Raw genomic sequence first — 26226 nt, forward strand, 5'->3', positions numbered from 1 at the left:
TCCCGGGGGATGGCAGCCCGGGTTCCGGGAGACAGCAGCCCGGTGTGCCGGGGGATGACTGCTCGGGTTCTCCGGGGCATGGCTGCCCAGCTGCTCAAGGGATGGCAGCCCGGTATGCCGGGGGATGCCCGATGTGCCCAGGGATGGCTGCCCGGGTCCCGGGATATATCAGCCCGGTGTGCCGGGGTATTGCTGCAGGCGTTCCCGGGATATGTCAGCCCGGTGTGCCCAGGGATGGCTGCCCAGGTCCCGGGCATGGCTGCCCGGTGTGCCCGGGAATTGCTACCCGGCGTTCCCGGGGGATGTCAGCCCGGTGTGCCCAGGGATGGCTGCCCGGGTCCCGGGATATATCAGCCCGGTGTGCCCGGGAATTGCTACCCGGCGTTCCCAGGGGATGTCAGCCCGGCGTGCCGGGGAATGTCAGCCCGGTGTTCCCGGGCATGGCAGCCCGGCGTGCCGGGAGATGGCAGCCCGGCTGGGAAGCTTTCTCTCGAGCAGGAAGCTGAGGCGTTTCCTCCCGCAGCGCCGCGCTCGCCGGGCGGGTTTTGCAATGCGCGGTTTCGGTTCCCGGCCCGGGAGGCGCCGCCGGCCCCGCTCCGCTCCCGAGCTCCGCACCCGCCGGGCTGCTGCCGCCAGCCCCGGGCTGCTGGGGCTCGCTCCATGCTCGGCCTCGGCCCCGGGGCCGCCCAGGGGAGCGACTGCCGGAGGGGTGAAGGCTGGGGCTCGGCGGGGTGAACCTCACCCGGCCGGGGGGAGCCCCGCGCTCTGCTGGACATGCAGAGCACCCCCAACTACCTGTGGAGCACCGAGGACCTGCTGGGCCAGGGGGCCACGGCCTCTGTCTACAGAGCTCGCAACAAGGTGAGCGGGGCAGCCGGGGGGGAGCCCCGAGTGCAGAGCCCCGCTGCCCCCGCGGGATGCCCGGGCTCCGCTGCCCTGCCGGGACATCCTTGCCTGGGGAGCAGCTCAGGTTCTGCTTTCCGTTTTATTTTCACTTTCCTCGGGGCTCCTTCCCCTCTCTGCGGGTCGAGGGCGGTTTTTGGGGCGCTCACGGTCGGTTTTTGGGGCGCTCACGGTCGGTTTTTGGGGCGCTCACGGTCGGTTTTTGGGGCGCTCGCAGTCGGTTTTTGGGGCGCTCACGGTCGGTTTTTGGGGCGCTCACGGTCGGTTTTTGGGGCGCTCCTAGTCGGTTTTTGGGGCGCTCGCAGTGCGCTCTGCTGGCCGCGGCGCAGGGGGAAGGAGCTGCTCTTTCCAGGGGAATGCCCAGAGGATTTGGAAACCCCATCCCTGGCCATTTGCATACTTCGTGCAAACACTTGCCGGGCTCGGAGCGGGCTCTCCTCCTTTGAAGTTTATTGAGCAAACGCAGCAGGGCTGGGAGCATGGCCGTGCCTCGGGCAGCTGCCAGCCTGGGCTGCAGACGGGAGCTTTTTGTGGGGCCGGATAAACACAGCCCCACACACAGCACGTGGGTGCCGGGACAGGAAGGGCAGCGGGGTGAATAACAGCGGTTTGTTTGTGCGGCCGAGCAGGCGCCGTGCACAGGCATCATTTCATCATCTGCATCCCGAGTGGGGTGTGGGAGCCGGGACAGAGCTCCTGGAGCTGCTCTGCACGTGGGTGGCATCACCCGGTGTTTTCATTCCCTAATTTTTGGTCTTTTCCCAGAAATCGGGGGAGCTGGTTGCTGTGAAGGTGTTTAACAGTGCCAGCTACCTGCGGCCCCAGGAGGTGCAGATGAGAGAGTTCGAGATGCTGAGGAAGCTGAACCACAAAAACATCGTCAAATTATTTGCCGTGGAGGAGACAGTGAGTGGGAACCCCTCTGGGAAGCCCTGGGGCTCACCAGCCGAGGGAGGGCACCTGGTCCTGCCCGGCAGGGGGGACACGGGGCTGGCTGAGCCCTCCCCATCTCCCCTGCAGGGCAGCAGCAAGCAGAAGGTGCTGGTGATGGAATACTGCTCCAGTGGCAGCCTGCTGAACGTGCTGGAAGACCCAGCCAATGCCTTTGGCCTGGCTGAGTCCGAGTTCCTCATCGTGCTGCAGTGTGTGGGTGAGTGTGGGGGTCACCACCAGCAGGGCTGAGACCCTCCAGCTGGGGACCCCACGGTGCTGGGGGTCCCTGCAGGCTCCAGCCCTGGGGTTGAGCTCTGTGCTGAGGCATTCTCCTTGCCCTGGGAAGCTGCTGTGGCCAGGGGCTGTGCCCTGCCATGTCCTCATCCTCTCCATCCCCCCAGTCACCCTGATCGCCATCTAAGTGCAAGCACTGTGGGATTTACCCCCTCTCCAGCCCTCTTTTCAACCCAAATTCCAGTGCACTGGAAGGTGCACTTGCACTACCAAGACGTAGCTTAAAAAGCATTCAGCTTACACCTGAAAGATGTCTGCTAACATCAGATTGTCTTGATGCCAAACTCTAGCCCAATCAACGTGACCTGGAATAACAAAGCTACTTCCTACACTCAACTAAAGCATTTATAGTCCCAGCAGAGGCGATAGAAAAGACACCATTGGAGCAATACAGACTACATACCATGAGGGAAAGATGAAATAACAATGAATAACCCAAGCTATAAACCCCAAAGATCAACCCTTGTTGATCAACCTTTTGCAAAGGATCAACCTTTTGCATCATGGTCCAGCAAGAAAAACCAAGCAAAATGAATTTAAGTTTGCCATCCCGAAACCCAAGTGAGCTACTTACGAGCAGCTCTTACTGAGTGAACAAGAGGGGGGGATGACTTGTTAGCAGAGGTGACAAGCCAGTCAAGCTGGGTGACAGCAGTTTTCTGGCTTGAGTTTTTCAACTCAAACTGCTCCCCTGGAGCCCAGTGGCCCAGCCCCACACAGGAATTCTGCCTCTCCTTGTGCCAGTGGCAGGGATGAACCACCTCCGCGAGAACGGCGTCGTGCACAGGGACATCAAACCCGGCAACATCATGAGGCTGGTGGGAGAGGACGGGCAGAGCATCTACAAGCTGACGGATTTCGGAGCCGCCCGAGAGCTGGAGGATGATGAGAAGTTTGTGTCTGTCTATGGGACAGAGGAGTACCTCGTGAGTGGGGCATGTCCTGGGGGAGGCTGGGCCCTGTCCCTCAGTCCTGAGCTGAGGCACTTGGAGAGCCTGATCCTGTTTTTGGGAGGGGAGGGGCTCAGTGCCTTGTGGCAGGGTTGCTGGTGATGGTTTTTGGGAGGACCCAGAGCTCTGTTACAAGTGATGATTTTTGGCAGGACCCAGAGCTCTGTTAGAGGTTTTTGGAAGGACCCAGAGCTGTTTCAGGTGATGCTTTTATGGGAGGACCCAGAGTTCTGTTCAAGGTGATGGTTTTTGGGAAGGACACAGCTCTGTTCTATGTGATAATTTTTTTTGAAGGACCCACAGCTCTGTCAGAGGTGATTTTTTTTTTTTTTGGTGTGGGGGAGGACCCAGAGCTCTGTTACCGGTGATGATTTTGGGGAAGACCCAGAGCGGTGTTCCAGGTGCTGTTTTTTGGGCAGGACCCAGAGCTCTGTTAGAGGTGATGTTTTTTTTTGGGGAGGACCCAGAGCTGTGTTAGAGATTTTTGGGCAGGAACCAGAGCTGTTTTCCAGGTGATGTTTTCCAGTCAAGACCCAGAGCTCTCGTAGATGTTTTTGGGAGAACCCAGAGCTCAGTTCCAAGATGTTTTCTGGGGGGAGGACCCAGAGGTCTGTTACAGGTGATGATTTTTGGCAGGACCCAGAGCTGTGTTCGAAGTTTTGGGGAGGACCCAGAGGTGTTAGATGTTTTTGGGAGGACCCAGAGCTGTGTTCGAAGTTTTGGGGAGGACCCAGAGGGGTTAGATGTTTTTGGGAGGACCCAGAGCTGTGTTCGAAGTTTTGGGGAGGACCCAGAGGGGTTAGATGTTTTTGGGAGGACCCAGAGCTGTGTTCGAAGTTTTGGGGAGGACCCAGAGGGGTTAGATGTTTTTGGGAGGACCCAGAGCTGTGTTCGAAGTTTTGGGGAGGACCCAGAGGGGTTAGATGTTTTTGGGAGGACCCAGAGCTGTGTTCGAAGTTTTGGGGAGGACCCAGAGGGGTTAGATGTTTTTGGGAGGACCCAGAGCTGTGTTCGAAGTTTTGGGGAGGACCCAGAGGGGTTAGATGTTTTTGGGAGGACCCAGAGCTGTGTTCGAAGTTTTGGGGAGGACCCAGAGGGGTTAGATGTTTTTGGGAGGACCCAGAGCTGTGTTCGAAGTTTTGGGGAGGACCCAGAGGGGTTAGATGTTTTTGGGAGGACCCAGAGCTGTGTTCGAAGTTTTGGGGAGGACCCAGAGGGGTTAGATGTTTTTGGGAGGACCCAGAGCTGTGTTCGAAGTTTTGGGGAGGACCCAGAGGGGTTAGATGTTTTTGGGAGGACCCAGAGCTGTGTTCGAAGTTTTGGGGAGGACCCAGAGGGGTTAGATGTTTTTGGGAGGACCCAGAGCTGTGTTCCAGGGGACGTTTTCCAGGCATGCCCATTTCTCTCTCCCCCCAGCCCCCTGACGTGTACGAGCGAGCCGTGCTGCGCAAGCCGCAGCAGAAGGCCTTTGGTGTCACCGTGGACCTCTGGAGCATTGGTGTCACCTTCTACCACGCTGCCACGGGCAGCCTGCCCTTCGTGCCCTTCGGGGGACCCCGCAGGAACAAGGAGATCATGTGGGTGCCGTGCCCAGCTGGGGTGGGGAGCTGGGGCTGTGCTGGGGCTGGCTCACTCTGGTTTAACCCCACGTGGCCCCAAAGCCCTGCCAAGGGGCCTGTGGGGGGTGTGTGTGCAGTGTGGGGGAGAATCCATGTCCCAATTGCCACGTTTTCCCTCCAGATGGAATGCTTGGGTGGGGCACTGAGCATGGGTGGCATCCCTGCCCATAGCAGGGGGTTGGAACCAGCTGATCTTTAGGTTCCTTCCAACCCAGATAATTCTAGGATTCTGTAAAATGCATTTCCATGACCTCCTGGATAAACAGCTGGAAGGGGAGGCAGGGTTAATGCTCACTTGGAAGGTTTGGACTGTTCCTTGCAAGTATTTTCCCTCTGGGCACTTCCTTTTCCCTCAGTGAATCACGTTTTTCCCAGCACAGCCACCCAAGGGACACAGTGCCCAAACAGAGCTCGCTTGGCTCGAGCCAGCAGCAAACAATTCCCTTCCCACAGGTACAAAATCACCACGGAGAAGCCTCGTGGGGCCATTGCAGGGATCCAGAGGCAGGAGAACGGGAACATTGAGTGGAGCTACGAGCTGCCCATCACCTGCCGCCTCTCCACGTGAGTGTCCCTTGCTGGGGCTGCAGCTCCCCTGTCCTCAGACAGCACAGGAGGGGTTAACCAGGCAGATAAACTTTTCATCTTCAGGTGTCACAGCTCTCAGACCTGATCTTTGCTTTCCAGACAGGAAAAGGGGATGCAGGGCAGTGTTTGTGACTCAGGGTTACAGCAGCCCATGCAAAGCTCTCTTCTTCCCTGTGGCATTCATATTTTCTGGAAAAATCCCTTTGCCCAGGATTTTTCTCCTGGGAAGCTGAGACGCCTCAGAGAAAAAGGAAAACAATAATTATCTGATGTGCTTCTCCTGTGTTTTGCTCCTTTGGAATGTGGTTGGGGATGGTTCACCCACAGGTGATTATTTCATTGGTTTCATGTGAATTGTTTTTACTCCTTGGCCAGCTGGGGCCAAGCTGTGTTGGGACTCTGGAAAGAGTCACGAATTTTCATTATTATCTTTTTAGCTTTCTGTATTCTTTAGTATAGTTTAGTTTAGTATTTTTTAATATAATATAGATCATAAAATAATAAACGAGCCTTCTGAGAACACGGAGTCAGATTCACCATTCCTTCCTTTGTCTGGGAGCAGCCCCTATACAATACTTCCCTTGCTGCTGCAGGGGGCTGAAGGACCAGCTGATCCCCATCTTGGCGAACATCCTGGAGGTGGATCAGGAGAAGTGCTGGGGATTCGACCAGTTTTTCGCAGGAACCAACGACATTTTGCACAGGATCGTGGTGGACGTGTTCTCCCTGCAGCAGGCGTCCTCCCATCGCATCTACATCCACTCCTACAACACGTAAGGCTGGGTCAGAGATCCGTGTGGGAATGGAGCTGTGAATTCCCCTGCCTTCAGCAGGGGAGCCTGGGGGCACCACCATGCCCTTTGCACTGCCCCCAGCCCAGGTTAAAACACACCAGGCTCAAATCAGCCTTTGCTGGGAGTGAAATAATGGAGCTGTGGGCACACAGGGAGCCCTTGCTGACCTTGTCTGATATTTTGCTAAGAGAAAGCATCAACATCTTGGTATTTTAAGGGCAGCAGGCTGCTAAAGGGATGGAAATCTGTGTGCTTACCTCATTGCTTATCCCCACCCTTTCCCTTCTTTCTCCATTTCAGTACCACCAAGTTTTTAGATGCCGTCTTCAAACAGACAAATATAGTCCCTCACCATCAAGAATATTATTTTGAAGGACACCTGTATGAGCTGGATCCCAACCTACAAGCTCATCATTTCTGCAGAACCACAGAGAGCAGCCCCCTGACTTTGCTGAGCACCTCAGAGCAGCCCGAGGACGTGGTGGGGGTCCGGTACCGCGACCGTGAGTGTGGGTGGCTGGAGATGTGCCACGGCACGAGAGTGGCTGCTGGAAGAGGGATTTGTTCCAGTTATTATCCTGAGAGGTCTCCCATTTCCTGCATGATCCCAGCTCTTGGGGCCTGGGCACTGTTTGACCTGGATCCCAGTTCCCACTGGGGTTCCCAGTTCTCCAGACTGGTCGCTTTTCCCACTGCCAGCTTGTGCCAGTCCCCATTCCCAGCAGTGACCCCATTCCCAGCAGCAGGAGTACAGGTTCCCAATGCCAACTCGCAATCCTGATGCCAGTTCCCAGTGCCAACTCCCAACCCTGTTTCTGGTCCCTGGGGCAGGATTAGGGGATCTCAGGGTCAGTTTTCCCCTGCCATGTGCTGCTGCTCCATGGGCACACGCCACTCTGGGCTTTGCAGGGAATTCCTGCCTTCATCTATGCTCCCAAAATATCTTGTAGGGCTGCACTGAGCCTCCAACACTGAGGCTGAGATGCTGAGTGGCCACGGGGTTTATCTGGCGGGTGGCAGCTGCCCACAGCCACCAGCTGGTGACAAACACCCCGACCCTGCCTGTCTTTGCAGCGGCGCTGGAGTTCCCCAAGTTCGTGCCCAGGGTGGACGTGGTGGCCGACTGCAGTGCAGCCAAGGTGGGTGTGCGTGCCAGGGCAGCGTGCTGGCAGCGCCCTGTGCCTGGCACGGGCCCTGGCAGTGCCCTTTGCCTTGCAGAGTGCCGTGGGTGCTGCTCACCAGACGCTGCGCGTGGGGCAGGCGCTGCGGAGGGGCCGGGAGCTGCTGGCCAGGGGCCTCCACTGGGTGATGTGAGTGCCAGGGCCACGGCTGGGCAGGGCACAGCGGGCACACTGCCTGCCCAGCACCCTGGCATTTGTTGGGTTAAGGGTTTGCAGCCTCTCCCTGCTAGTGCAGACCGGTGGGATGGTGGGGTAGGGTCCTGGGGGACTCGGAGGGAGCAGGGCAGGAGGGGCACTGTGTCCCCATGGGTCTGCACCTGGAGGAAAAACAGTGCTGGGAGGATGCTGCTGTCCTCTTTTGTTCCTTTTGGGTCACTTTCTTCAGTTTAGGAGACGCTGAGGAAAAAAGCAGAGTATTTGTATTATTATTATTGTTATTATCACTGTGTGCATCTATTGGAAATGTTCCTGCCCAGGGCAGGGATTTGGAATTTCAGCTTTAAGGTCCCTTCCAACCCAAACCATTCCATGATGAATTTCACTGCCCTACCCACTCCTTTTGGGGCAGGACAGAGGGTGAGAGACCCTAAAAGCAGCAGCCACACCCAATTTTTGGTTCATCCAGCCCCCCCAGTCTCAGAGCAGCCTGAGAGAAGCCCCCAGCTCCATGCCCACCCCGGGATGGAGCTGTGCTTGCAGGGGCTCTTTTCTCTCTTGGCAGTGGGAACCTGAGGACAGAGTGCTGCAGGATTTTGGAGCAGAGGAGGGGGGCTCACTCCGTGCTCACCTGCCTGCAGCTCACCCAGGGGAAGACACACGTGCTGTAAGTGAGCTGGGCTGTGCCTGGTGAGATTTGGGGCTCTCAAAGGTGCCTGGATAAGCAGGAATAAGGAAAATGCCAGGAATAAGCTGATATTGTGGAGGTGGGAGGATTTTTCACTGTCTGGGAAACGAGCCACTCTGGCTGTTCCTCACTCCTTGCCTCAGTTTTTGATGATTTCACAGGAGGCCAGAGTCAGTCCTGACTGCCTCCTGCTCTGGGGTTTTCTGTTACAGCCCCTGAGCAGGAAGGAGCCAGGGCTGCTGCCAGCTCCAGGGAAAGGAAAACTGAGAAAATTGGGCTAAAATAAAGAGCAGGATGGCACCAGCTGCACGACCCCATGGGGGTCTGGCCCCTGTCACCAACCCTGGAGAGCTGGGCTGCATTCCCAGGGATCCAGCATCCCACCAGCCATGGGGAGAGATCCCATTTCCTTCCAAGGGTCTCCACTGAATTATGGAGAAACCCTGGGCTGCCCTCAGCCTTCCCTTTCCCCACACCCTCCTTCCCACCTTGCCCTGGGCCAAGCTGAACCCATTTTATCTCGAGCAACCCACGGATATTTTGCTTTTCTACTGCTTTTTTCTTGTTGTTCTTGTAGTGGAAAATTCTTTGCCGCTGGGTTGCTGTTCTTTCATTCTTTGCCATTTAGCAAAATCTCTTAATTTCCATTTCATCTGAAAAAAAAATAAAAATAGGGACACATGGTTCCCATTGAGTGCAGCCCTCAGGGCTGGAGTGCCAGGAGCAGCAGAGCTGCAGCTGGGTGCTCTGGCTCTCCCAGCCCTTCCAGCTCTGCATCAGGAATATTTCTGCTGACTTTGCCCCCGTGCCACGCTCAGCCTGGCGCTCCCGTGCCAGCTGCAGGCACACAGCCACCCTCCCAGCTGGCCTGAAGCCAGTGGGTGCAAAACCAACAATTTTGGAACAAATTGGAGGCAACAGGGCGAGTTTTTGCCAGATCAGCACTTTGTGGCTCTGTGAAAATCTGGGTTGCTGCCCGAGGAAAATCACTTTGCAGCCCCCCAGGACCCCAGCACGAGGTGGATTCCTGTGCCAGCTGTTTGCCAGCAGCAGTCTCCTTCAGGAATATTCATTTTCTGTCTCCCCCCAGGTTCGAGGCCGTTCCTGCAGGCAGCAGGGGCCCGGCTGGGGTGGATGTGGTGAAGGCAAGGCTGCAGAGGGTGAGGAGCATCCCCAGCCCCAGGAGCCCCCAGGGCTCTCAGGGCAGCTGCTCCCAACCTCTCCCCTCCTCTGCAGGTGGAAGAGGAGCTCTCCCAGTGCTCCCACAGCATCTTTGACTTCCAGGGGGCACTGGATGGGATTCTGGCCGAGCTGGTGAAGGACAGGCAGCAAGCGCACGAGGACAAAAGGTGTGTGGGGCAATCCCTGATGCCACCTGGCTCTCCCCACCCAGGGCATGGAGCAGTTCCCGTGCCAGGCACAGCCCCTGGTGCCACCCCTGCTGTCCCTGCTCACAGGCACGGGCAGCAGGTTCACATTCCACCATTCCCAGAGGGACAGCCTGACTCCAAAATGCTGATTTCAGCCCAGCCTCACCCCTTCCCCTGCCCCTTTGCAGCATCCAGCAGATGGAGTGCTGCCTGGAGAAGATGCAGGTGATCCACAAGCAGTTCAAGAAGGCCAGGACGAGTCTGAGTGAGTGCTGGGGACACTGGGCAGCAATGTCCCTGCGCTGTCCCCGTGGGAAAATGGGTGATTTGGGTTTGCTGCATCAGCAGTGACTTCGTGGAACCCACAGAAGGGTTTGGGCTGGAAGGGACCTTGCAGAGTTTCTGTTTCTGTGTCCTGACAGTGCCCCGGGGGCTGAGCCAGGAAAATCCCCCTCGGGATGTGAAACTGCCCATTTCTGGGGCTGTCAGCAGGAAATGTGTGGTGACTCTGTTTTTCCTCCCCAGGGCTGAGCTACAACGAGGAACAAATCCACAAGCTGGATAAGTGAGTCCCGCCCTGTCCCCTCCCCAGGAGCTGCCCCTCGCTGGTGCTTGCTGGCTCTGACTGGGTCCCAAAGGGTTAAAAATCGTCCCTGGTGCTGTCAGGGAGCAGCTGGAGGCTCGCGTGTGGTTCCTCCTTGCAGGAGCTCTCCCAGGGAAGGTTTCAAGCCATGAGCTCCTTCAGATGAGGCTGTGGGAGAGATAGCTGCTCTGGGGACAGGGACAGGGACAGGGGCAGGGAGAGGGAGCTGCTTTGGGGACAGGGACAGGGACAGGAGGTTCTTTGGGGACAGGAGCTGCTGTGGGGACAGGGACAGGGACAGGGACAGGGACAGGGGCAGGGAGAGGGAGCTGCTTTGGGGACAGGGACAGGGACAGGAGGTTCTTTGGGGACAGGAGCTGCTGTGGGGACAGGGACAGGGACAGGGACAGGGACAGGGACAGGGAGCAGCTCTGGGGACAGGAGATGCTCTGGGGACAGGGACAGGGAGCTGCTTTGGGACAGGGTCAGGAACAGGGAGCTGCTCTGGGGCCACCTCCCCTGCCGGAGGAGGGCACAAACCCGTTCCAGGCTGCTGCTCGCACAGGACTGGGTCTGGAGCCGTTTTGGCCCTGAGGTGCTGATTTAGGAAGTGTCCCTCCCTGCCTCCCTGTCTGCTGCAAGCGCTGATGGCTTTGGTGCCTTTGAGATTCCTCCTTTCAGTTTCCACCCAAAGCAGGGGAATTCAGCACAGGCAAGAAATGGAATTCACTTCAGCCTGCAGCAGGGAGGGTGAAATTCCACAGACTCACTGAATGCTCAGTCTCACCTTGGGCATTTGCCTTCAGCTCCAAGGCAGAGACTGTCAGCAGTGCCCTGAGGGGGGACAGGGACTGAATCCCCCAAAATATCCCTCTCCAGGGGGAATTTGTCTTCTCTGTAACTCATTTCTGAGCACCCAGGGCTTCCACGTGCTCTCTGCTGTGGATCAGGTGTGGAGCTGGAAATGGGGATTTTGGGAAATGCTCTCTGTATTTTCTATTTTTGCATCAAATGCTTGTTGCATCCCCCCAAAACCCCCTAAACCTGCATAACCAAAATGCTCTTTGTATTTTGTATTTTTGTATCCCCCAAACCTCCCTCCAGGGTTTGTTTTCCCTGTAACTCCTTTCTGAAACTCCAGCCCCTCTTCCTCCATCCAGGAGGCAGCTTCAGGCCTCCTGTGATGTTCCTTTTCACCCCCTGAAGGAAATAATGCTGTTTTCTCTCTTATTCCCGGGTTCAGGCTGAATTTGGGGAACCTGGCCAGGAAGGTTCTGTCCATTTTCCAGAACGACTGTGTCCAGCAGTACCAGGAGGCCCTGGCCCTGCACAGCAGCAGGATGAGGTACCAGCCCCCACAGGGATTTGGGACAGGCCACTTTGTAGTGCAAAAGAGCAGAATTATTATTATTATTATTATTATTATTATTATTATTATTATTATTATTATTATTATTATTATTATTATTATTATTATTATTATTATTATTATTATTATTATTATTATTATTATTATTATTATTATTATTTTATCATCATCATAACTATTGTTATTATTCAATGTAACAATAGTATAATATTATAATATCATAATAGTATAGTATATAATAGTATAGTAAAATTTTAAATTATAATATAATATAATAATATAGAATATAATAATGTATATAATATGCTATATTATTTACAATGTATTATTAATAATAATCAATTGAAATATTATAACAGTATAATAATTTTATGCTATTATATTATAATTGTAGTATTATAATATAATAATATAGAATGTAATAATATATATAATATATAATGGAGGGTTTAGGGCAGAGGCAGAACCTTCTTCTTTACTTTCTTCTTCCTTCTTCTCCATGGATTTGGGTGGTATTTTATTTATTATATATTATATATTATTTTAGTCCATATTATTCTAATATATAATATAGACATTGATATTTATATATATATGTAATCTATATTTTATATTGAGAGATATATATTTATTTATATATATAGTATATGATATATATTTTATATATAATATATTATGTATATTATATATATTATATATAAATATATTGGCATGTTTATGTTAATAAATAATAATAATCGTAGTAATAATAATAATAATAATAATAATAATAATAATAATAATAATAATAATTATAATAATAATTATAATAATAATATCTGATAGCCCTCCACCAAGGATCAGGGCTTCCAAGTGCTCTCTGCTCTGCATTGAACATGGAGATGGAAATGGGGATTTTTTGGGGTGACAAACCCTCTGTGACCCCACTGGACACCCCAGCTGCCTCCTATCCCATAATTCCGCCCTGCTGTTTTAAGTTTATATTTTAAAAAGCCCCCAAAGCCCCTGAACTTGCAGCTGGAGTGGAAGCAGCTCTGGCGAGGGCAGAGAGGTGATTTTATCAGCACAGAATTGCCATTGAGACAGGGATTTACTGCTGGGAATGATTTTCTGCTAAACAGCGCTTGGGGAATAATACAAAGAGCAAATAAATTACCCCCAGAGCAAATTACCCCAGAGCAAATTATTCCAGAGCAAATTACCCCCGGGACTGAGGTCGACCCACAGCCTGTGGCAGCAGGGAGGGAGGGGGACAGGATGGTGCAAAAATTGGATTTTCACGGCAAGGAGAGGAGCAGCCCCCCCGTGGCTGGAGGGAGGAGGAGTTTCTGGAATTCCTGACAATTAAACCCAATTTTTGATCCTGTTTCTGGTGGGGAGTGGCCCTGGGCTGGATTTACAGGTGGAGGGGATTTTTAGGCTGGAAGTTTGATTTGGATGCTCTGGGTTTCTCCAGGAGCTGAGGGCAGTGTGTGCTCTCCTTGCCTTTTCCCTGCCCTATCCCAGATTTTTCCCAGTCTTTCCCATCCTTCTCCCATTCCCTGCTGGTCCCAGCAGGGGTTTCTGTGCTGCCAGCCCTCACCCAGAGGCAGATTCCACTCTGGGGATAAGAACTGTGTCCCTCAGTCCCCTCATCACACACAGGCAATGAGTTTTCCCTCAGTTTCTGTGGGAATTCTCTCTTGATTGGCATTCCACCCTGGATGTGGAGTGTGAAAAATGCCAATCACTTGTTTTTAAAATTTTAAAAGTTTAATAAAAATAAAATAGTTATAAAATAGCAATATAATTAGAAATAAAAATTTGGACAATTAGGATTTAGGACAATACGAGTCAATAAAAACAAAGTTACAGACAGTCCAGGTACCTCTTTCTGGGCAAAATAAGCCTGAAAAAGGACCCTCGTTAACAGAGGATTAACCCTTAAAAACAACAGCCTGTTGCATATTCATACACCTCATACATGATGCATAAATTCCATTCAAACAAAGGATTCTGTCTGGTCAGTGTCAGCTTCTTCCTCTGAATCCTGATGGCATCTTCAGGGCTGAGCGAGGTGGGAAGAACTTGATAAGAAAGAATAAATTCATTTTTTCTGAAAGATTTAGGTGCCTGTGGCTGCTATCTCAGTGTGAGTACCTTACTCAGCATAGTTTCTATTTTAACATTATGTCATAACCTAAAACTATATTTGCCACACGACTTAAGAAAATTAACACAGCATAACTTCCTAACATAACACATAAAATATTCATTTTAGTATTTGTGAAAGGCAATCATAAAACACACATTTTTCACAGGAGCCCCACAGAATCCATGCAGTGCAGGACACAAAGCAGGGTTTTACCTCTGCTGACAGGGAGGCAAAATCCTTCTCCACCTTTTCCTGGGGTATTTTTGTACCTGTTTTCCTGTCCCTAAGGAGAGAGCCCCATGAGTCACAGCTGGATATTTTTAATTTCTCATTACTTCAGTTTTAATTGTCCTGTTTTGTTTCCTGCCAGGGTTTGTGGGGTGGTGGTTGTTTTTCCTGGGGACTTGAGGTGGATCATTCACCTGAAATATTCTTTCCTTTGTTTTTTTAAACCCAAACCAAACATTTTTATTTTTTTTATGCAACTCCTGATCTGCCTGCTGGGCATGAGGAGCCTTTTTTGGGTAGGAACAAGAGGCCCAGCCTGTGCTGGGTGAAGTGACAGGCCTGAACTGCCTCATTTACAATCAACTTTCACTGATTAATTAGCTGTTAGTGCTGTTTGGATAACCTGGCCTATGGTGGCTGCTGCAGCTGCAATTACAACATGCCCTGACTCATTTGCTTCCCTTCAGGATTTTGAACCCAGCCAGCTCTGCAGAAAGCAGCGTGCAATTAAAACACAAAAAAAAATATAATAAAAATTAACGATGCCAAGCGTTGCCCGGGAGTTTTGACATCATTTTCTCTTTCCAGGAAAGTTTGTGAGATCAAGAAGCAGCTGAAGAGGCTCAGCAACCGCATCAGTGCCTGCAGCGTGGAGATGATGGAGTGCCAGGACTGCCTGCAGGGCGTGGGTGTCCAGCTCCTCCTGGCCTCCTCAGGAGAGCCCTGCAGGGTTTTTTCACCCCTTGCTGCAGGTTTTTGTGGGTGATCCAGGCTGGAGGTGCTGCTTTGTCCCGCTGTGTGAGCAGGGAGTGGGGAAACCTTTGGCAAAGGTGCCAAGGATTGCCAGGCACAGGGGGGGTGTGTGCCCAAAAAATGGGAATTACAGCAGGAGGAAAGTGCTGCTTCACCTCCAGCTGCCACAGCAACCCCCTGGAAGTGTGCTTGGGTTATTTTATTTTTTTATTCCATTTGTCCTGGGGCAGTGCTGGTGTGACCTCCTGGGTGCTGCTGAGTGTTTGGCCCCAGCTCAGCCCACGGACAGCCCCTGCTGTGGGCACTGCCTGCACTCTCCATCTCCATCTCATCTCCACAGGCTCTGGACAGGCTTCTCCAGGTGGAGCAATGGAATTTGGCCCCTCCTGTGCCTTCCCCCGTGCCCCTGAGCCAGGCCTGCCAGGAGATGGCTCTGCGGTGAGTCCCTGGTGCTGGATAACACCTTTTACTGGCTCAGAGGTGGGGCAACTGAGAGTTTAAAACTTCTATTCCATTTTCAGTCTCACTTCAATTAGGGCTAGATTTGCCCCTGCAGGGGTTAGGGCTGGATTTGCCCCTGCAGGATGCAGGAATTAGGGCTAGATTTTGCCCTAGAGGATGCAGGACTGTGGGCTGGATTTTCCCCTAAAGGATGCAGGAATTAGGGCTGACTGTGTCCCTGCAGGATTTAGGGCTGGATCTGCCCCTGCAGGAATTAGGGCTGGCTGTGTCCTTGCAGGAATTAGGGCTGGATTTTCCCCTGAAGGATGCAGGAGTTAGGTCTGAATTTGCCACTAAGGGTGCAGGAATTAGGGCTGGATTTTCCCTTAAAGGATGCAGGGATTAGGGCTGGATCTGCCTCTAAAGGATACAGGAATTAGGGCTGGATTTTCCCCTGCAGGATGCAGGAGTTAGGGCTGGATTTGCCCTAAAGGCTGTGCCTGTTCCCTGCAGGATGCAGGAGTTAGGGCTGGATTTGCCCCTAAAGATGCAGGAATTGGGTCTGGAATGGCCCTAAAGGCTGTGCTGTTCCCTGCAGGATGCAGGAATGAGGGCTGGCTTTTCCCCTAAAGGATACAGGAATTGGGGCTGGATTTGCCCTAAAGGCTGTGCTGTTCCCTGCAGGATGCAGGAATTAGGGCTGGACTGCAGGATGCAGGAATTGGGGCTGGATTTGCCCTAAAGGCTGTGCTGTTCCCTGCAGGATGCAGGAGTTAGGGCTGGATTTGCCCTAAAGGATACAGGAATTGGGGCTGGATTTGCCCTAAAGGCTGTGCTGTTCCCTGCAGGATGCAGGAGCTGCTGCAGCAGATGAGGTCGGTCTCCTGCGATCTGCAGCTCAACAACAGCATCATCGAGCGGTGAGTGAGAGCGCCCCGAGCTGCTGCCAGCACAGACCCTGCTCCTCCCTGGGAGCCACCAGCACGGCCACAGTCACCTCCCCGTGGGGTTTTTAACCTCCCGTGCTTGCATCATGGGCTGGCAGCAGCAGAATTTCTCTTTCTTGGAGTTTTAGCCAAGAGCTTCCCCATCATTTCATCCCCCTCTTTCCTGCCTTTTCCCTGTGCTGCCCAGCACTGACTGCTGCTCACTGCCATGGGGAACTAGATGCAGATTTTTCTGTATGAAAATCTCTGCAAAACCTGGAGTCTATGATTTTTTTCGCCCTAACATCCAATTTAAACCTCCCCTGGTGCAATTTGAGACCTCTTATTCTGTCACTGTTGCCTGGGAGAAGAGACCAACCCCACCTCACCTCAGCCTCCTTCCAGGGAGTTATAGGGAGCAGTAAGGTTCCTCCTGAGCCTCCTTTTGTGGTATTCCCATTCTCTGAACAGAAAAGCTCAGAGAGAGCAGAGAAAACATTTCTTGTCTCTATTTGCTTTCTCACTGCCTTCCCCAGGAAAAATCGTGGGAGAGAGAATGATGTCTCTCTCTGTTCAGAGAATGGGAATACCACATCCTTTTCTCCAGGGTGAACACCTCCAGCTCCTTCAGTTGCTCCTCACAGGACAAATTTTCCAGCCCACAAATGAAAGAAAACCTCTGGGTTTGCAGACAGAAGACGTGTTGGTGTGGTTGTCCATTTAATCAGGCTGAGAAAAGCTGGGAATCACCCCCGTGATTTTCCTCCTCTGCATCCTTTCCTTGAGGCTCTGAATGCAAATGGACAATGAGGATATGTACAATTCCTTCCCAACATCTCATCTAGATCTCTGCTCTTTTACTCTAAAGCCATCCCCCTTGTCCTGTCACTAAAAAGTCACTCTGCCTCTTCTTTAAAATCCTGATTTTCATGGATCAGCACATCCAGGAGTTTTAAACGACAAAACCCAAGGAGTTGGGAATTCAGCCCTGTTTTTAGGACCTCATCTGCCCTAAATCCTTTTGTCCCTGCAGGTTGGGTGGGGCTGCTCCTGCTCCCAGCGTTTGAGGGACATGGTGAGGGTGCAGCTGCTGAAGCAAAACTTCCCAGCAGAGGGGATTCACAGCACCTGGAGCCACAGAGCTGCTGCACTTCCGTGCCCTGGGAGCTCTCCGTGTCCTACCTCTGTGCCCCAGCACTTTGCACGTTCTCCCCCCTCAGCCCCGAGTGCCCTGAGCCTCTGGAAGTTTGGCCAGAAAATCGAGTGGGATTTTATATTTTTCTTTAAAAAAAAAAAATGCTTGAAGGACTTGGTGATTCATGGTTTCTCTGCATCACTCTGTCAGATGAGGAAGAAGAAGAGCTTTAATCTTTCATCCTCTTACTTATTTAGGAATTATTCCCACTTTTAATGTCCTGGAGTGGGCTGGGGGTGCTGGTGGCTGAGAGCTGCCCTGGGAAGGCATTCCCAGCCCTTCCCTGCTCCAGAGGGACAGGATGGAGGGGGAACACATCCCTGAACCTTGCTGTCCCTCGGGAATGGCACAGAGAGCTGCGGGAGGGCCCTGCTGGCCCAGCCTTTGCTGGGGACAATCGTTCTGCTCGGTGTCCTGGCTGGTTTTTGACCTCGGGGTTGATGAGGAGCCGTAATTCCCTGATGGTCAGCCAGGGCAGCCACAGGGATTGCCAGGGCTGGGAGTGGAGATGGGAGCAGGAGATGTTTGTGGGAAGGCTCAGCCACACTGCCCCTCATCCTGGCTGTCCCCAGAGTGATCTATGGGCTGTCCCCACATCCCACACCCCATCCCGGGGAGCAGCAGGGTGACAGATCCCACCCTGCTGGGATCATCCCACACCCCAAAGCTGGGCAGGGTGACAAATCTCACCCTACTGGGATCATCCACCTCCCCATCCCAGGGAGCAGCAGGGTGACAAATCCCACCCTTCTGGGCCCATCCAGCACCTCCATCCCAGGGAGCAGCAGGGCAGGGTGACTGATCCCACCCTGCTGGGCTCATCCCACACCCCCAAGCAGGGCAGAGTGACAAATCCCACCCTGCTGGGCCCACCCCACCCATCCTGGCACATCCCAGTGTGCCAGGGCACATCCATCCCTCCCTGCAAAGGCAGCAGGAGGAGGGAGGAGCAGCAGCTGCAGGGCTGTGCCCAGCCTGACTTTCTTGTAGGAACATGCCAGGGGTGCCCAGGAGCCTCCCCCGCCCAGGAAACCTTTCCCCAGTGGAATTTGGCAGCAGAGCTCCCCATTCATTTTAATTATAAAAACCAACATCCTGAATGTCAGACCCAACTGTTTGCTGTGCAGAGGTGGAGCTAATCCATCCCTTCAAAGCTTTTCTCCTAAGAATGATTTCCTGGTGCTCGCTGGGTTTTCTGAGGGGTGTTATTTTGAATGCAGGCAGAATTCTCTGCTGTTCCCAAAGGAGCAGGGCAGGGAGCCCAGGCAGGGTCCCTGCTGCACCTCCTGGCACTCACAGGAGCTGCACTGCCTCGCACCAGCTGAGCATTTGACCTGGAACATGTTTGGCTTCAACTAAAAGGGATTTATTTCTTGGCAAACAGAAAAAAGAGTTTTTGCTAATAGCCCTTGTCATGCTTTAACTGCTGTTACACAGCAGCTGCAGAGGGGACTTCTGGAATCCAAATGAAACAAGAATTTTCCTGCCAATGTTAATTACTCAGAGTTTTCTTTTTCCCCAAAAATATTTTAACCTGTGGCCTAAAAGAGCTCCCTGTGCTGTCAGCTCTGAATACCTGAAGGGAAGGATAATGACTGTCATGAGCCTCGTGCAGGCTGGGCCACAGCTTGCTGTGGGGACAGAAAATATTACATTTATTTCGTATTTTTGTGTCCTGAGGCTGCAGAACAGGGACTGGAGCTGTCTCCTGGGATGGTGTTGGGAAAATGAAAGCCCAGAATGGTTTTAGGAGGTTCCCAGCCAGAAATTTCCTTCATTGTAGGTGATTTCTGATACAATTAACAGTTTGTGGAGGACGTAGGACAAACCACCAAACTTTTGTAGAACAATTTACTGAGGAATAAATCAGCTGCTGTTTTGAAGCAGAAGTAAAGGAAATATGAAAGCAAAGCAGGATCCTGAATTGGGAAGGAAAAGACCTTCCAGAAATTAATCTGGCTGCTTACCACAGAACAAAACTCTGATTTTCCCAGCTGCATTATTCCTCTTTCAGTTTGAAGCTGTTATTAGGGGGTGACTAGGCTGCTGTGATTCAGAGCCAGTGTTTTAATCCATCCTTCAAATTAGAATCCTTGAAAAGGATTTAGATATCCTCAGCTTATCCTGTCCTCAGGAGTACACGGGGACATCAAATTCAGCTTCCCATAAGCCCGGATTCACCCAGCCCTCCCCTCCCTTCTCTTCCAAAAACCTGAATACAGATGGACAATGGGAATATGCACAATTCCTTCCCAAAATCTCATCTAAATCTCTCCTCTTTTACTTTAAAGCCATCCCCCTTGTCCTGTCACTAAAAAGTCCCTCTCCTTTAAAATGCTGGTCCTGATTTTCATGGAGCTGTCTCCTGGGATGATATCGGGAAAATGAAAGTCTGGAATGGTTTTAGGCGGCTCCCAGCCAGGTGCCAGGTAGACCTTCACCCTCAGAAATGTCCTTTATTGTGGGTGGTTCCTGATACAATTCACAGTCCGTGGAGGACATCCCCGGCCGAAATTCGGGGATGATTCTGCCGGAATGAGCGTGTTTCAAACCAGGAGGAGTGAGAGAGCAGAGCAGGGCCGGTGGTGTCACCCCTGCGTGGCTCAGGGCTGTGTCACCCTGCAGCCACGCACGCCAAAGGAGCGATCGCAGGGACGGGGGACAGGGACCTCCCCACGCCCTGTGACAGCCCCGGCGCTGGAAGGGGGGTCACTGCAGTGGCAGGGGACACGCAGCGCCAGCCGTGCCCGGGGGAAGGTGTGCCAGCAACGCCGCGGGCACCGCTGTCCCCGGTCACCGCTGTCCCAAATCACCGCTGTCCCCAATCACCGCTGTCCCCCAACACCGCTGTCCCCCCTGTCACCGCTGTCCCCGAGCTGCTGCTCCAGGTTTGGCCGCGGTATTTTCCCTTTCACGGTCCCCACAAGCACGGGAGCCTCGGCTCCGCGGGGAGGCAATTCCTGCGTGTCGCAGCCCTCGGCTGGCGGCTGTCCCCGCGGAGGGGACAGGGGCTTTTCCCCGTGCTGCTCTGCGGGGACACAGCGCCTGGACGGGCTGCGCTGCCCAGTAGGCGCTGGGGAAAAACGCTGCCTGTGTGACCCCCCCGGGGGATGCACAGACCCCAGGGGAACCCCAGCCCCGCGGGGTGACTGTCCCCGGAGCCCCCGGAGCGGGGATTCCCGGCGAGAGAGCAGCGGGGACATTCCGGGGGCGCGCACGGGGAATGCCACGGGCAAACCTCGCTGGGGCTGCGGCTGCCAAGCCTGCCGCCCCTCGGGGGGGTCCCCGCGGGAGGGGCGCCCCGCGGGGCCGCTGCCGGTGCCACCCCCGCCGTGTCTCCTCCCTCCCGGCCGGTCCCAGGCGCCTGCGCTGCCCCGCGCCCGCCGCTCCGAGCCCATGGCCTCGCCGGCCGTGGGGCCGCGTCCCCGCCCGCGGGAGCCCCCCGAGCGCGGCCGCGGCCACCGCTTCGCCCCGCGCCTGCCGCGCCGGGGATGGTGCGACCTGTGCGGGGAGGCGGTGCGGGAGCGCGCCCTGCGCTGCGACTGTGAGTGCTGGCCCTGCCTGTCCCCCGCTGTCCCCTGTCTGTCCCTCGCTGTCCCCTGTCTGTCCCTCGCTGTCTCCTGCCTGCCCCTCGCTGTCCCTGCCTGCCCCTCGCTGTCCCCTGCCTGCCCCTCGCTGTCCCTGCCTGCCCCTCGCTGTCCCCTGCCTGTCCCTCTCTGTCCCCTGTCTGCCCCTCGCTGTCCCCTGCCTGCCTCTCTCTGTCCCCTGCCTGCCCCTCGCTGTCCCCTGCCTGCCCCTCGCTGTCCCTGCCTGTCCCTCTCTGTCCCCTGCCTGCCTCTCCCTGTCCCCTGCCTGTCTCTCTCTGTCCCCTGCCTGCCCCTCCCTGTCCCCTGCCTGTCCCTCGCTGTCCCGCACCCCTGCCCTTCCCTCATCCCTTACCCTGCCCGGACTCTCCCCCCGGACCCTCTTGCTCCCCTCGCCCCTCTCTGCACCCTCGGGCCCGGTTTGGACCCGCCGGGTCCCCCCTCTACCCGGGAGGGCCCGGGCCGGGGTCTGCGGGCGCGGTGCTGCCGGGCGGGTTTGGAAAATGCAGCTTTTCCAGGAAAGAGGAGAGGATGATCGGCTCATGGGCGGGGTTGGCATCCGAGCAGGGAGGGTTCGCCTCGGTAAAGCTTCACAGCGAGGGGTAAAGTCCTCTCGAATTTGTGCCCGAAGCTCTGCCCAAAGCCCGGCTCAGGTGCCGATGTTCCTGACGGGGGATCCGCGCTGCGCTGCTGCTGTCGGGGCTCTGCAGGACAGATTGATCCCCTCCTGCGTGGGAAGGGGCCCGAGGGGACGCGGCTGGGGCTGTGCGGTGACACCCGCGCCGTGTCCCCTGTCCCGGGTGCTGCTCCCGCTCCCTGACCCGTGTTAGGTGTGGCGGGGGGGGAAAACGAAGAGGTTTTAGCAAAGCTGTGTCCCTGATAACTTTGGGATTTGAGCTGTGAAACCGCTCCTGCCCAGCCCGGCCCCTCAGGCTGGGGGAAACCTTTGGGATGCAGCTGCTGGGGCTTGGGGGATTGAAAATTCCCTGCTCGGGGTCGGCCGAGCCTCTCGATTTTTGGCAGAAGGTGTCAATGCCCATGCCGTTCCCTGCAGGGTTGTGCCCACAGCATCACCCGGACCTGCGAGGGTGCCCGGTGTGGGTGTGGAGGGCAGCGAGCTGGTGCCGCTGCTAATCTGGGGCTGAGCTGGGGGTGGGGAAGCGTCGCTGCTCATTTTTGGGGTTGTTTGGGAGGGCTGTGCCAGGCCCCGGCCCCACCGGGGCAGTCAGTGCCTGGCTCAGCCCGTTCTGGTGCCCAGCTCAGAGCACGAACCCATCACATGTTTCTGGGGGGATTTGCGGGGCTCTCCCGGTGCTCTTTGGGATGAAGGGCGGTAGCAGCACCATATGGCCCTGCTGCAGCTCATTAGGGTTTAGCCCTAATGACTGCTGATAATTAAATGTCACCCAGCCGCCGCCACAACGTGACACTGCCTGGGTGACTGGGGGCTGGCACATTGGTGGATGTAAATCTGATTTTTAGGGTGCACCTTTGCTTTCTGCCTGGCAGAAATCTTTCCTGATTAATCTTTCCTGTTTAATTCCCTCAAAAGCTGCTCAGGGCCAGGTGATTCCCCGGGGCTGGGAGCTCCTGGCATGAATGAGTGCGCTTAAAGAAATATCGAGTTTAGGAGAAATAAGGTTAATTTAAGGGGAAAAGTCTTTGCTGAGGCTCTTTCACCAGCCCCTGGAAGCTGGGGTCAGGTGCAAGGTGAGGTCCTGGATTTTGTGCTTTGAAATCCTGACTTTAAGTGGAACCTCACAGAATTGTGTGGTGTTGTGAAATGCTGCATAAATAGCTGTTTTGGGAGACTTCTCCTCTGGCAGGATGCTTTCCATACTTATATTGAAACAGATTTTAAATAACTCCATTTCCCTTTTCATTTCGGAGAATTATGCAGACTGTGGGAGTAGTTCTGCCTCGAAAACTCCCCAAACAACCGAGATGGGGGAGGGACACTCCTATCTGCATTCCCTGTCATCCCAATAGTGATTCCCATTAAAAATGCCTGAGAGCTGCAGACGGGGCGTGCTCTCCCCCTTCGGTGAACATTTATTTTTTTTTCTTTCTGATGCGGAGTTGCTGCTTGTTTGCTTTTGACTCGCAGCCTGAGGATACTCAGGTTTTTGTTTGTACAGTTCTGGCCTGTTTTTATTTACGTCAGATCTGGCTGTATTTGGTAAAATGGGAAAGTGACATTTCTTTATTTATTTAACTTATTTGTTTGTTTATTTATTTATTGTGATTATTTACAGTTCACTCTGGAGAAAAGGAGACTCAGGGGGAACCTTTTCTGATTTTAACCCCAGTCCTGTCTGCAGATGCTGTACCTGAGGCTGATGCTGCCTGAGACATGGGAGCCTTTTTTCCCTGCTTTTATTTGGAATTTGTGCAGGGCACACATCCAGCATCCTGCTCCCACTGGTGTCAGTGTGAAAGGATGGGGAGGTGGGAGCTTGGGAGCAAATCCTGCTGGAATTCCCTGAAAATCCTCATTTCCAGCCTTGGAGGGAACTGGGCAGGAGGAGCAGCTGTGCCTCGAGCAGCTCCTGGCTGATGTGTGTGGCTTTGTGAGTGCCGGCAGCTCCCAGAGCTGTCTGCAGTGAAGGAAATCATCTTTGTGGGGTGTGAATGTCTGTCCTGCTGCTGGGGCACGGCTTGTCCTGCCGGCTTCTCCCAGCAGGGGCTGGATGAGCAGGGTGCGGAGGTGCTGAGGGTGTCTGGGTGCAGTTTTTGGGTGTCCCGGTGACTCAGGCAGCTCCAGAGCCCTCTGTGTGTTCCCCTGGCATTTGGGACAGCCCAGGAACCAGGTTGGGCTCAGCTGGGGCAGTTCCTGCTGGGAAGGGTTGGGTGGACACCCAAGAGCTTCCCTTGGTGTCTCTGATAACCAAAAATCAACTATTTTGATATTTGAGTTGATAAAGTAGTGACTGGCTGAAGGGTTTCTTTGCAAGGAGCCCACCCCAGGTGCTTCCCTGTGGCAGGGCTGGCGTGGGGCAGCCCTGGAGGGAAACCTCAGAGCGTGTCCAGCCCCTCTGCAAGCCCGCAGCCAGCTCTTGATCTGCAGGTCTTGCCACACAGACCCAGCTCAGCAAAGCACTCAGCATCCCAATGGGGTTTGTGCCTCTGCTCTGGAGCCGCCCTGATCTCCCCAGCAGCTCCTGCTCTGCTCAGGCCCTGTGCTGAATCAGCCCCAGCTGGTAAAACACCATTTCTCTTTGTGATTTATAGAGCAAACTCCAGTTTTAACACTGCTGGCTCTCCAGGAGCTGTTTGTTTAAGATAACAAGTTCTTTACTGAGTTCTTTACCGAGTCCTTCACTGAGCCTGGCCCAGGCTCTGCTCACACTCTGCTCACACTCTGCTCACACTCTGCTCACACTCTGCTCACACTCTGCTGCCCTTGTGGCTTCTGTGTCTCTCCTCCCACGCTCAGTCTGGCCACTGCAAACCACCATCGCCGACAGGACCCGCAGCACTTTGCATTTCTGTCCCGTTTAGCTGAGCCGGGCAGATTCCTGCTGCCAGGTGACTCTGCAGGTTGGCCGAGGGCAGGGTGGGGTCCGGGGTGCCTCCCGCCCACCCTGCTCCTCCCCGGGAGGAGGTGAGCTGTGGGGAGGGACAGGGACCTGCCCGGAGCCGTGGGACAGGCTCCTGGCGTGCCCCAGGTCTCCCAGGGTCATGTTTCCTGCTGCGTTCCACTTCGGTGCCTTGGGAAGGGTTTATGGAGAGAGACGCCAGCCGAGGCTGCAGCTCTCACCCTGCAGGTTGGTGTTTGGGCTTCTCCCCCTGCTTCATCCCGGTGAAGCTCGGTGGAGTTTGCTGGAATGGCTGTGGGGAGGAGGGGGGTGGCTGAGGAAGAGAGAACTCGGTGCTTTTGCTGCTCAGGGTGGGGTTTGGACTGAATTCCACCTTTGTCACTCCCTCTGTGGTGCTGGGTGCTGTTTGTCCTGAGCAGGGACAAAGTGGCAGATTCAGGGGCGGTGTTAAACTGGTGTTTGTGTCCCACCCTGTCACTGGACCCTGGTACAGCTGTAACTGATCCACCATGGGGTGGTTTGGGTGGGAAGCACCTCAAAACTCATCCCACCCCAGCCCTGCCATGGCAGGGACACCTTCCACTGTCCCAGGCTGCTCCCAGCCCTGTCCAGCCTGGCCTTGGGCACTGCCAGGGATCCAGGGGCAGTCACAGCTGTGCCAGGGCCTGCCCACCCTCACAGGGAGCAATTCCTTCCCAATATCTCATCTAAATCTGTTCTCTTTTAGTTTAAAGCCATCTCCCTTGTCCTATCACTAAAAGGTCACTCTCCCTCTTTAAAACACTGATCCTGATTTTCATGGATGCTGTGAAAGGCTCTACGAGCCTCTCTTAACTATGTGCAGAGTTTAAATCAATATTATAAATATAATTAATCTCAGTGGGTCCCTTTAACCTCTGATTAAACACTGTTTTGTCCCTCTTTAAAACTTTATCCCTCTTTTAAACTTTAAAAGGCTGTGGTGAAAGGCAGCAAAGAGAGAAGAGGGGATGTCAGGGAGAGACCTCCCAGCGCACGGCCGAGCCTGTGCTTTCTCTCTCTAATCTCTTCCCTTGGGTTATTTTATCTTATCAAGCAAAAAGCCCCAGAAATAGAAAGTTTTCCATGGCTTACAGGAGATGCACAAGGCCTGAGCTGCTCAGAAAAATAAATAAATAACCCTTCAGATGGCAGCAGGTTGTAAATGGCCAATGTCAAGGCTTTATCTCCGTGGGGGAAAAGGCCTCTGGTGGGAGCAGACACAACTCGCTCCAGTGCCTGCTGCATCCCAGAGCATTTGGGCTTGGAAGGTGCCTGGAGAGCTCCTGGCCTCCCCTGCCCAGGATGACGGAGGGGAAGGAGGGGGCAGCCTCTTGTTTCGGGCTTGTAACAAAGAGAATCCCTAAAATCTTCAGGCATTTCCCCAAGGGCAAGCCCTGCTTCACAGCGCTGCGTCCACCCCGGAGGCCCAGCAGGGAGGTGCTGCTGCTTCCAGGTAGGTGCTGCTGGGCTTTGGGGTTTTTGGCTGGGTTTGCCGCTGATTTTTGGGGTTTGGGGTTTGCCTTGGTGCTGCTGAGCCACGGGGATCCTGCCTGGGTGGGCACAGGGCTGGCACCACCCCTGTGGCACCGGGTGGCTTCAGCTTCTGTGGCAGGAGCACAGGGCAGGGCTGCTGTCCCAGCTGCCACCCCAAAGAGGAATTTGGGGTTTGTTAAACAATGGCTCCACAGCACCTGCCAGCAGCTGGGGTGACAGGTCTGTCACTGCTGGAGGCTGCAGTGACACAGGGACCTCACAGAGGGGTGGCTGGCACCGAGGGGACCCTGTCTGCTCTGGGCAGACACAAACAGCCCCCGGGGCTTATCAGTGTTTGCAGATAAATGAACCCAAAGCATCTGGTTTGGAGCTAAAAGGTGACACTGCAGTGATGGAGCTGCAGGGCCGGGGCTGGGGCAGTGCCCTGGGGGTGGCAGGGGGACAGAGACCTTCCCTGGGGTGCTGGTGACACAGATCCCCATC

General features: G+C 54.2%; 2 protein-coding genes across 6 annotated transcripts in view; both read left to right on the forward strand.

Annotated features, from left to right (window-relative positions):
- Window positions 1-538: 538 nt before the first annotated feature.
- On the forward strand, window positions 539-17218 carry IKBKE (inhibitor of nuclear factor kappa B kinase subunit epsilon). 2 transcript variants are annotated; one of them, XM_039699419.1, is made up of 20 exons: window positions 539-861; window positions 1669-1809; window positions 1924-2053; window positions 2875-3056; window positions 4497-4657; window positions 5153-5263; window positions 5881-6060; window positions 6382-6590; window positions 7156-7220; window positions 7300-7391; window positions 7984-8085; window positions 9197-9266; window positions 9343-9455; window positions 9665-9741; window positions 10002-10041; window positions 11303-11404; window positions 14379-14475; window positions 14884-14981; window positions 15833-15904; window positions 16944-17218. In XM_039699419.1, the coding sequence occupies exons 1-20, from the start codon at window positions 775-777 to the stop codon at window positions 16975-16977; spliced, it is 2163 nt and encodes a 720-aa protein (XP_039555353.1). In that variant the 5' UTR covers window positions 539-774; the 3' UTR covers window positions 16978-17218. The 2 variants fall into 2 exon arrangements, with proteins under 2 accessions (XP_039555353.1, XP_039555354.1); XM_039699420.1 differs by having other exon boundaries at window positions 6382-6584.
- A 2942-nt stretch (window positions 17219-20160) lies between these two features.
- Window positions 20161-26226, forward strand: part of RASSF5 (Ras association domain family member 5) — a 29164-nt gene continuing 23098 nt past the window's right edge. The window contains exons 1-2 of one of the 4 annotated variants that reach the window (XM_039699405.1): window positions 22168-24456; window positions 25623-25702. In XM_039699405.1, the coding sequence (XP_039555339.1) occupies window positions 24371-24456; window positions 25623-25702 (166 nt within the window). In that variant the 5' untranslated portion in view covers window positions 22168-24370. Of the gene's footprint in view, window positions 20650-22167; window positions 24457-25009; window positions 25703-26226 lie in introns of those variants that run through there. The other 3 variants (XM_039699404.1, XM_039699407.1, XM_039699406.1) reach the window with 3 other exon arrangements.

This window comes from Passer montanus, unplaced genomic scaffold (assembly GCF_014805655.1).
Source record: "Passer montanus isolate IOZ18808 unplaced genomic scaffold, ASM1480565v1 scaffold132, whole genome shotgun sequence".
In the NCBI taxonomy this organism is placed as follows: Eukaryota; Metazoa; Chordata; class Aves; order Passeriformes; family Passeridae; genus Passer; species Passer montanus.

Bases quoted from the DNA above. Each gene is read 5' to 3' on its own strand.
- IKBKE (XM_039699419.1), top strand. From the start codon at position 775: ATGCAGAGCACCCCCAACTACCTGTGGAGCACCGAGGACCTGCTGGGC. The intron at 862-1,668 runs GTGAGCGGGGCA...GTCTTTTCCCAG, and splicing joins TCTACAGAGCTCGCAACAAG to AAATCGGGGGAGCTGGTTGC. The intron at 7,221-7,299 runs GTGGGTGTGCGT...TTTGCCTTGCAG, and splicing joins CCGACTGCAGTGCAGCCAAG to AGTGCCGTGGGTGCTGCTCA.